This window comes from Boleophthalmus pectinirostris, unplaced genomic scaffold (assembly GCF_026225935.1).
Source record: "Boleophthalmus pectinirostris isolate CB_2022bp ecotype Guang Dong unplaced genomic scaffold, ASM2622593v1 HiC_scaffold_12, whole genome shotgun sequence".
Lineage (NCBI taxonomy): Eukaryota > Metazoa > Chordata > Actinopteri > Gobiiformes > Gobiidae > Boleophthalmus > Boleophthalmus pectinirostris.
Genome location: NW_026571018.1, coordinates 12,296,815 through 12,308,203, shown reverse-complemented (window position 1 = coordinate 12,308,203; position 11,389 = coordinate 12,296,815). Strand labels below are relative to the sequence as shown.

Genomic DNA, 11,389 nt, shown 5'->3' with positions numbered 1-11,389 from the left:
AGAGAGACAGAGAGAGGAAGGGAGAGGCGATCAGAGGTAGAGGAAGGATGAGGGAGAAATAAGGAGGAAGAGAATGGGTGAGAGAGGAGAGAGAAGATGAAGAATGGACGAGGAGGAGAGGAGAGAAGTTAAGAGGTGATTGAAGAAGGGAGGGCATGGGTGGAGCCTCTGATCTACTGTTTGTTTACATTCTTGTGGTTATAGGAAAATGGACTTACCACAATTGGAATTCAAGCAGTAGTTTTATGAAAGGAAAGACATTTTTTTTTTTTTGGACAGAGGTTCTAGAGCCAATACCTCCCTGTGTCGCTGTGCTGTTTTTTTAAATGTTGGTACCGTAGGTTTACAGAATCCAAACAACAACGGGTCAATTTTTGGAGACCTGCACCCGCCCGTTAACCCGTGATTATATCAAAGTTAAATCCACACCCGCCTGGACCCGGTAACATTCCACCTGTTACCTGCCCGTGCCTGTGATAAATCGGGGTCAGTACTCCCACAGCCCAATAGTCCAGGACTAAACCAGGACTAAACCAGGACTAAACCAGGACTGAACCTATGCCATGTCATTAGCGGAATAAAAAAACATATACATGCCTCAACCGCTGAGCTGATCACCAGGACTGGACCAGGACTGGATCAAGAGTACACTAGGACTAATCCAGGTCTAAACCAGGACTAAAACAGTGTCATTAGCATAAATATATATACACTGCAACCACCGAACCGATCGCCAGGACTACACCAAGAATGGACCAGGTCTACACCAGGTCTAAACCAGGACTAAACTAGGACTTAACCAGCGCTAAACCAGGTCCAAACCAAGTCTAAACCAGGACTTAACCAGGTCTAAACCAGGTGCACAGCCGCCGAGCCCATCACCTCCACTGATGGGTTTTATGTAATAAATACACTAAAGTGTCTCTTTCAGCCTCGTCTGTCATCGTTCTAGGAAAAGACCCAACAGAAAACAGCAACGGATGTCCTGGACACGCATCAAGTATTTTTCTCCCGTTCATTGTTCATTTGATTCACCTGACCCGCCCGTGTGTAATCACAACCCGCCCATAAAATTCCAGAATGTTAAAGCCCGCCCGTTTCAGCAACTATTTGCTAAACTCCAGTTTAGTTGATAAAAAATCCAGGATTATTTTAAGTCAAACCTTAGAGTCACTATTATTCTGATCAAATGTTGCATCAATAATGACACACTAATGAACCCCACAGTCACATGATGAGTACTCACTCTTCATCCTGCAGCCTCTCCTCGTCCTCTTGGCTGTGACTCTGGTTGCGGATGGGGGCCAGGCCTTCTGTCTTGGTGTTGTAGTTATGGAAACACACGTTGAGCTTCTCGTCAAACTCATTGACCAGGTCCTCCATGGACTTGAAGCTCATCATCTCGGAGAAGTTGTCCAGCTCTGAGAAGTCCTCACGGGTGATGGGCACAAGGGCCACGGTGGAGGAGGTGGAGTAGGTCGAGTGGGTGGAATGTTCTGGGGAGTCCATGCGACATGGGCGCAGGTCCTCGAACTCCTCATCCAGGCAGACGAGAGGGGCTTCCATGGCGACCCCCTACTGGCACCTGGGAGGATAAGAACACACTTTCAAGTATCTATCTATCTATCTAAGTTTCAAATAGTTTACTAGTTTTGGATCTTTACAAGCCGACATGTTATCCTTTATATCTATTTAGGAACAAGATATACATACATACATACATTATTATATGTATTTGTATTTGTAAACTTTTCATAAAATTTGCAAAAATCAAGCCATAAACAATGGCATCTACACAAGTAACTAGTATCAAAAATTTGAGATCAGTGAGATGTAATTTATAGTGAAGACCCCAAGAAAAAATATTGAATGGCGGCTCAGTAGAACCAACTCAAACTTTGATCTCATGGAGCCAAAGGGAGCCTGGCCTGAAAAAAAAAAAAATCTTAATAGAAAGATCAAACTTGACATGAAAATAAAACATGACAAGACATGAGAAAAATTATATTATGACACCACCCTAAACCTGACAAGAAGTCGATAAACTGGATCAAACCCAGGTCGGACAAGAATACACACTTTTAACATCTTCATTAAAAGTTTTCATCAAAAACTCAGAAGCTCTAAAGATTAGGGCCAAATTAAACGACTGTGGAGATTTCCACATTTTAATTAAGTCTCAACAACCTTGAAATGTTTTCTTTTATGTAACAGTCACTGGGTGTGCCAATGATTGTGTTGTTTGAGTTAAAGCTCCACTCTCACCACCATTTTCACCAGTGTGTTTTATTTTTGAAAAACAGCTACATTTTTTTAACCAAATTTAGGCTTTTGATCCTAACTCAACTATTGTTACTTATTAGCATAGCTGTTGTTAATTATTGCACATTAATAGCAGCTAGTGAGTTAAAAATTCCAGTTAAAAACTTGGCGAGCTAGCCAGGACACATTCCTTTATACTTAAATACCCTATGCCAGACTTTTTTTTTTTTTTTAACAGAACAGAAAAAGACCATTTATTATATAATCAGACAAGTTTCCATTTCATTATGGCAACACTAATTTGTAAAAATAAAAATAATAGTCTACTGTAAATAAATATTGTCTAAAATTATGCTTGTATAATGAAATCCAAATCTCCATTTCCTTCAGATTCCAAAACCACACCTTTATGCTAATGAACCCTGTTTTTTTTTTTTTTTTTTTTTATCAGGAGACAAAGCAGAGACAGGTTTATGAGCCAGAAGGGGTCCAGGTCCCAGTGGGAGCGTAACCAGCAGAACCTGTGCTGGGAATTCACCGATGAACTGGGAAAAGTCACATACAATGAGTCATCAAATCCAAATATTTTGTTGATTGCGCAGAAAAATTGGAAACTTTGCGATTTGCAAATAAAATTCATTCAATTTGTGATTTTGAAACAATTTTGATTAATCTTGCCACCCTGATAAACACACATTATAAAAAATAATAATAAAATGTCAGACAATAGTGATGCTGCACATGATAGTCACAATAATTTTGTTAATAAGTTATTGCAACTAAAAATGCATGCCATAATTTACTAGATCAAGTCAAGGCAAGGAAATAATTTATAAAATCTTTCTTTGTCATAAAACCTTTTATTTATTTATTTATTTTATTCTATCCATGTCTACATATTTGGAATGGGTTAGTGTGCATAAATGTGGTCTATATGCAATAAACGAGTAAACAACCTCTTCATAACTCACAGCTCAAATGTGGCCATCTGTTTTTTAGCTCAGAAAAAAAAAAGCAATTATTTGAGACCCCTGCCGGGATCAGGAGCATGACCGAAAGTCAATTTGCATTCTAGTCTAATGAACAAGTCTCATAATCCACTCCAAACTGTATTTTATAAATGACATAAGAAGAATCAAGTGCAACAATTTGGCCAGGAATCAAAATATGCATTCAACGTACATCTTTTTGTGGTAGTTTTGCACTTGATATTTTTAGGCCTATTTATTGAAACACAAATGATTTTACACTTAGGTTATCTAAGGTTAAAATGTAAATACAGTATCTCCTGTCCCTCTTTAAGGAAATGTGTCCTCACTTAACCCACTGCAGCCAATAAACATCTACACACTTAACAGTTTTGTGCATTACTAATTCATTCCATAATTGACGGTGGTAATTTTCTTTTGTAGCCACTGCTGCCCTGAGGTAGACTGATGGAAGCAAGGCTGCCAAGACCACATTTACTCTAAGCAAGACAAGTGAAGTGTCTTGCCTGAGGACACAACAACAGTTTGCATTATAGAGCCACTGCTGGCCCAGTTTGGCGCCTGTTATTCCCAGCAGTCCCCAACCAAGTACTAACCAGGCCCAGCCCTTCTTAGCCTCTGAGACCAGACGGGACTGGGCTTTGACAAATATATCAGATGTTCAGATTTAATTTCTTGTACAATAATCTAAATATTCATAGTATTTTATTGCCACTCTTATATTTCAAAACAACTTACCACTTGAATCATATTATCTGCTGCTACCTTGGACTGAATATCAATGGGACTTCCTTGTTAAATAAAGGTAAAATAAAAGTCAAATAAAATTGCAATTCCACTTGCTTTATTTACTTCTATTAGATCTTCTCTGTCCTCATGGGAGTTCATTTAAAACGTGCTTGTACAGGCTCTTTCCTCCTCACACTCACTCAGATTGCAGAGATATATATCCATCACTTCTCCATCACTTCTCCTCTGTACTCTCGAGTGCTGCCCCGTAGATTGTAGTTTATCCATTAAATCAATAGAAACAATTATTTCCATTCTGAGGACTTGTAAAACTAGAGTACTGTTAACAGCAGAGTCCCGGTTATATCCATATCCATTTTTGTTTCTTGTTACAATGAAATTCCACTATAAAGAGCTGGGAAGTTAACTGACCTGTTATGTGGGGTTCAGATTACCTGACCAGACAGACTTACACGCTTTGACAAAACTTTACAAAGACGAGTGGATCTAGAGCTGTATCCTGTCTCTCTTATTTCAGAGGGCATGATTGACAAGCAGATTAACCAATCAGAGAGAAACATGATCTATTATTTGTGTCAAAAACAAACATGATGGTTTACAGATAAAAAAAAAAGAACATAAAGAACTGAGAAACAACACAGTTTTTTACAGAATCAGCAATCGAAGCACCAAATTATAATTCATCTCAGGTAGGGGTGTAAAGGTACATGTATTCATGCCGAACCGTTTCAGTACGTTCGCTTCGGTGCAGGACCATGCACAAGTGAGTTTGTGCTACATGTGCAGCTACACGGAAGGCTCGGCTCTTTAACATTCACAAAGGAACTCATCAGTGATTGGAGAAGCAATGTTTCCTGCTGCGCTTTATAGTTAGGGCGGACATCCTGACAACAATTGCCCCCACCTTGACCTCATCTCTCCAAACCACGTGAATCCTCTCAAAACTACGGTCACTGCACCCCTGTCCTCACTTTCATCTTTCGCCGACACAGAATCTCCTTCATTTAACTTATTAGTATTACCAAGCAGCACTTTGCATTATTTTATTTTTCCTTTTGCATAATCTTAAAACAAAATGTTGGTTTAATAAACGCACCAATGGTTTTGCATTTTGTTCCCATACTATACCAAAAATGAACCGAACCGTGACCTCCTAACCGAGGTACGTACCAAACCCTGACTTTTGTGTACAGTTATACTCATAATCTCAGGTATAAGAAGTTATATATTTTGTTCTGAATGTTATGAGAATTTTGGAGAGGTGATGTCTTCTGCATTTGAGAGACATGTGATACAAATTATTGGCTGTGGTTGGACCTTCTCAAGTTTGGACAGAGGTTTTTCACGCTCTTTGCTCCGATCAAACCCTTCTGGACTCAAACAGAATGTAGAAGGGACTGGCCGGTCAGGCAAGGGTTCAAACCACAAACGTCATGGTTAGTGGACGGGCTCAGGAAGGATCAGCAATATTCAGGAGAGAGGATTTAACCAGTCACTTTCCAATTAATGGGAAAAACTCAGTGATGCAATTATGCCCATTCTGAAGACTTGAAAAAGCTGAGTAATGTTACAGCTGCAAATTTGGCACATCCAGATTTCATTTTGCTAATGCACATTTGCAGCTAAGACTGAATCAATGTGAAAAGTGCTTGATGGAGTGTTCTTGCAAAAAGGCATAAGGACAAATGAACCCAGTGTCTGTGCCATTGAAATCTGTGCTGTCGTTTTCACCTGACCTTGAGAGGGCACTCAGGTGTACTGGGGGAGGGTGGACGCTATTACAGAGGCCAGTTCAATAGGAGAAGCTCAGTGAGTTTAGCACTGGGGGAGTCAACATCAGCATGGGGGTTTTCACAATGATGAGAAATTGGGACAGTTGCCATAGCGATTAACAGTAATATACAATACATAATATAACATGTTTTGAATGGTAAAAAATCCTAAAAATGCTGAAACTAATGAATATATAAATGTATTTAAGGTAAATTTAAGGTAATTTTCAAAAATACATTAATGTACATTTGACATAACAGGTTTAAACTGAAAAAGCTGATGGATATAGTTAAAGGTTGCATAGAAATTGCAGGCTGCTTCATAAAATGAGTCTATTTTTGTTGTGTTTCGGACATATTTTGGAGTTTTTTTTTAATCGATGTGTTTCAGAATGATGAAAAATGAGGTTCGCTGCCACAGCAATTAACAAGTTATAAAAATGTCCAAAGCCATTGCTGATTAAATAACTGATCAATCTGTTTTTGCTATGGACATTTCAGAATATTTATTACATTTGCTCACATTTTGAGACATAGGATATAGTCAAGAATCCCATTTACTAGAATTGACATGTGACAAGCCTAAAAAAAATCCAATTTCAATTTTATGACAAATTTTAACCTGTATTCGTATTTATGTACAAATCAAATATAATGCTCATAGTTTGTACCTCCACTTACAATATACTGTGCCTTTGTAGGACCTGGTTGACATGATAAAGGTGTTAAAAAGCTAATATTAACCCAAGTGATAGCAAGGGCCTAGAAATGGCTAGTTATAGACAATCCAATATAAAGACATTTTTTGTAGTTTTACCCATCAAACACCAGCTAGTCTTTCACTGAAATCCTACCCAAAGGTTCAAAGTACCTAATTTATTCCTCTATAGCAGACAAAAGCGGTAATTGATGCAAGTACATGTCATGGTGGGTGGGGGAGGAGCGGAGATGCTAGGAAGGAGATGGAGAAACCATGGTTACAGAAGGCAAGGATGAGAAATGCAATCCCATAATACCCCAAAAGCGTTACCTTTACTAGACGATTTCAGATCTGTTCAGCCCGTGTTACGAGGATTCATTCCAGGTGAAGGTTTGTCCCAGAGAAAGATGGCAGCCCTGTTGTGTATCCCCGTATCTCATATAAATGTACACAGCCAAGCCTATGTCCTCACTCAGCCCGATGTGTTTTTTTTTTTCCTCTTCCCAATCAATAGTCAGTCACTGTGCTCTCTTTCTCTCTCTCTCTCCGGGCATGCGCAGAGCTGATCTATGCTGACGCCATGGTAGCAAGATCCCCATCCCTCCTCCTCTCTCTCTCCATCGCTGTCTTCGCCCCCTCCCTCCCCACAGTGCATTCATTATGGAGCATGTTCGGAGCAGCAGTGACAGGAGGGAGGGAGGGGAGCAGTGGGGGAGGAGATGGAAAGGCAAGGTGGTGCTGCTGTGGATTTCAAGCAGGAGATACATACTATGAACAGGGAACACCCAATAAATGTCACATGGAAAATTAGCACTGTTCCCATAACGATTAACAATTCAGAACAAAATATTATATCTTTTGAACCGTAGACAGTTAATAGACGCAGCATTCATGTATGAAAAAAAAAGAAAGAAAGTGTATTTAAAGTTATTTTGATGCCTTCTTAGACCTGCTTGTACTTTTCTCTGTTATCTGTAAGCATAAGCCAGTAATTTTTTTCTGGTTTATTTATCTACTATTTTCATTACAATAATAAAAATGATTATTAATATGATCATGCAGCAGAAATGTTCAAGTGTATCTCAGGACGTAGGCTATACAGATAAAGGTGCATTAATAACTTCCCATGTTTTGTAGAAATGTCATTGCTTTGCCTTTGAAAACTTATATTCTTACGTTCTACATTCTCACAGATCTGACCTGTAATTTGGCCTGGTGTTCTTCTGATTCTGCTTTGCTCACTCTGTCTTCTGTATCTGTCCAAATATCTTTGGTGCCCCCTGGTGAATTACAAAGGCATTACAAATATATTAAGCTTTTGTATGCGAAGAAGATTTGGAATTACATCAGAGTAAATAAACTATTACCACACAGCAAGACTTTCCTGTTTCATTCATAATTCTTCATTTAAAGAGGTAATAAGTATGTAAGTATGAATAAAATAAATAAATAAATAAATACACCATAACCGTAGGTCCATAACCTTTCTTGTAATTTCATTGGGTGTAGAGCCCTCTAATGGTCAATATATGTATTGCATCTTGGAACAGTCGGTAATTGTAACAGAAAAATGTGATGTTTTTTTCTTCTTCTTGGGCGGCAGTAGCTCAGTTGGTAGAGCGTTCGCCCACTGATCTGAAGGTTGGCGGTTCGATTCCAGCTCTCAACATAAACATCACAGGTTGAGCGGTCAGATCCACTGACCCACAGGTTGGCTGGTGTGATTCCAGCTCCCACAGATGAATGCTGTTGTTGTGTCCTTGGGCAAGACACTTAACCCACCTTGCCCACAGTGTCTGCGTACACTGGTGTGTGAATGGGTGAGTGGTTCCTTGTTGTAAAGCGCTTTGAGTGCCTTGAAGGTGGAAAAGCGCTATAGAAAAATGTGACCATTTACATTCATTGTAACGTTACTACAACAATACTACTAGTACATCAACATTGTCACTCATAACTAGATACTATTCGATGCCTGAAGCCATTTTCAAAGGCATGTTGTATGTCCATGACACTGCTGCTGACACAGAGGAGGGTAAACTGTTGGAGCATTTGGTTTCCAGTGGTTTCTTCTCCTTACACAATCAAGTTTAACTGATCAGCCGTGAAGAACAAGGCATGCTGGGTAATAAAACCTGCAGCCAGGAAGGGCACGTCCCGAACAGGATCGATTCAGGTCCAATGTCAGACCCATTAAACCAAACCAACTAGTCACTTTTGCAGTCCTCTGTTATACTGCACTGGTGACAAGAGAAAATGTGTGATTCAGTTAAGATCCATGTTTTAAACCTTTTATAAAAGTCCAAAACTCAGCAAAAATCATTGTTGTTTTGCATTTTCCATTTGATTTCCACCCCTAGTATCATGTGTGTGATTTTATTTACTTTTTATCTATGTTTTTCTTTTCACCAAACTAAATTACTGTTTGTGTTTCAGAGAGTTTATGACTGCAAGGACCTCGGAATCACTGAGAGATTAGCTGCTTCAAGGATGACAAAGGCGGTGAAAGAGAAGAGGGAGGTCTGTAAAACATGTACTAAATCTTACAGCACCAAGGCAATTTCATGAAGTACTTGCAATGGTAAGAAGAAATGTTTGTAAGGATTAATTGTAGCCACTTGGGGGCAGCATTGCATTGCATACTTTCTGTTAATTCTGTTCGACCAAATCAGCAGCACCGGACATGGGCAGATAGTGTCTTTCTCTATTAGTATTTTTCACCATGTCCCTGAGCATAAAACAAAATCACTGTTAAAGAAAGATATACACACTTTGACCATGTGAACGTTAAGGGTCACTAGTAGGGCTGGGTATCATTAAGAAGTTGCTGATACGATACATACCCCAAAACGTAGGCCACGATACGATACATATCTCAATACAGTGCACTTTCGATTCGATACAATATATTTAAAATCGATTCGAAACATTTCAACAAAAAATAAAGGCTAAATCATGGCTGTGATACTAAAAGTCTTTGTTAAACCACTTCTTGTGCAAAGTGAACATGAAACACAAACATTATAATCCTCAAAAAAGTGAAGTGAATATGTCAAATAAATAAGTTTCCTTCCTCTAAACAAGCAACAAAACTGTAGCGCTGTAACAAAATAATTTTGTAAAATATACCAAAAAAATACTCTTGGTGATATATCAATACAGCAGCCCACGATATCAGTTCTGTAGCATCACATTAAACAATACGATATATCTATATTTTGATATTTTTGCACATCCCTAGTCACTAGATTGTCGGATAAGCATGAATCTTCCTGTTGACTTCTAGTGTAATGTTTAAGGCCCCATATTGTTTCCTAACCTTTGTTATAATCTTGTTTCTATACCCGGAGTTGTGTGTTGTTGTTTTTTTAAATTCACACCTTTAACACACAAATCCTGCATATTCTCAAACTGAAAACACTCTTAAACTCCATATACCTTCACTAAAATAATTTGGACAGTTATTTTGGACCTGGAATTGCCAATCTCTGTTGAATAAAAGGTAAAATTGTAGCTGTTAACATGAAAACTACTGCTTCATGACATCACAAAGTGGACCAGAGCATTTTGAGCTGTGGAAATGACAGACTAATAATAAAGGATAAGGCAAGGCAAGGGAAGTTTATTTGTATAGCACAATTCATACACAAAGTAAATCAAAGTGCTTTACAGAATAAGAAATACATTAATAATCATAATAAAAACAAATCAAAAACATAAATAATCATGAAGATTAAAATTAAAAAGAGAGAGACATAAATTGGAGAGAAGAGTGCGGAATGAAAACCTTTCAGTTATATGCACAGTTAAACAGAAATGTTTTGAGCCTGGATTTAAACAGCGTCACAGAAGAGTCTGTCTCACATGTTCAGACTGTTCCAGGTTTTAGCTGCATGAACCTGAAACGCTGACTCCCCTTGTTTAGTCGTGACTCTGGGCACCAGCAGGAGGCCGGTCCCTGAGGTCCTCAGAGTGCGAGATGGTTCATATGACACTAACATGTCACAGATGTTTTGGTGCTCGGCCATGGAGAGACTTGTACACAAGCAGAGCTGCTTTAAAGTCTATTCTCTGAGGCACAGGAAGCCAGTGCAGAGACCTGAGCACAGGACTTATGTGCTCGTACTTCCTAGTTCAAGTCAGGACCCGAGCTGCAGCGTTCTGGATGTTCTGCAGAATGATTACTCAAACATGTGTGAATGAAACAAAACACAACTCACGGTATGTTTTGTAACATGATTTAAATCTCACAAGAGTCAATTTTGAGTAATATAGAACCTTTAAATATCCATTGTGAACAGTGTTGGGCAAATTCCTTCAAAAAAGTTATTAGTTAGCCACAAAATTACTCTACTAACTACTCCAAAAGTGCGATGGAAGAAAGAGATCGCAGGTAAAGGAAAACTCACCCACCACGGTTTGTAAGTTTGTAAGTAAAAAGCAGCTCCAATCATAGTTATTTAGCCAGAAAACTCCATCTATGTCCATGTAAATCCACGGAAATAAAAATACTGTCCATATTTCAAATGACTCTTTCTCCCTCTGTCCCTCCTGGAGCTGGTTTAGGTCGTGACAGAAATATTCTCCAAAACCTAAATCCTCACAGATGGTTAATGCCTCAGAGAATACAGATTTAGTTCAATCCACAAATTTAAATGTTTTACAAAATGAGACACATGGAAAATGCTCAAATGCAGCCTCTGAGTTTGGAGTTCGGACCAGAGATTCATGATACTGGCATCAAGTATCGGCTATGATCCTGAAAAATTAACTACTACAATAAAACAATGGGCTGAAATAGAAAAAGAAATATAAATCCATGAGAAATGCAATACAAAATAAAGACTAGATAAGAACTTACACCACTATTCACATGTTTTACTTGTTAACTTTGGATTTAGACAGATACTTAAAAACAA

At 38.6% G+C, this 11,389-nt stretch overlaps 1 protein-coding gene across 1 annotated transcript; it reads right to left on the bottom strand.

Moving 5' to 3' along the window:
- Positions 1-1,242: 1,242 nt before the first annotated feature.
- fez1 (fasciculation and elongation protein zeta 1 (zygin I)) lies at positions 1,243-1,566 on the bottom strand. The gene has a single exon (XM_020920648.2). The coding sequence runs from the start codon at positions 1,564-1,566 to the stop codon at positions 1,243-1,245; it is 324 nt and encodes a 107-aa protein (XP_020776307.2).
- Positions 1,567-11,389: the final 9,823 nt, after the last annotated feature.

Bases quoted from the DNA above. Each gene is read 5' to 3' on its own strand.
- fez1 (XM_020920648.2), bottom strand. From the start codon at position 1,566: ATGGAAGCCCCTCTCGTCTGCCTGGATGAGGAGTTCGAGGACCTGCGC.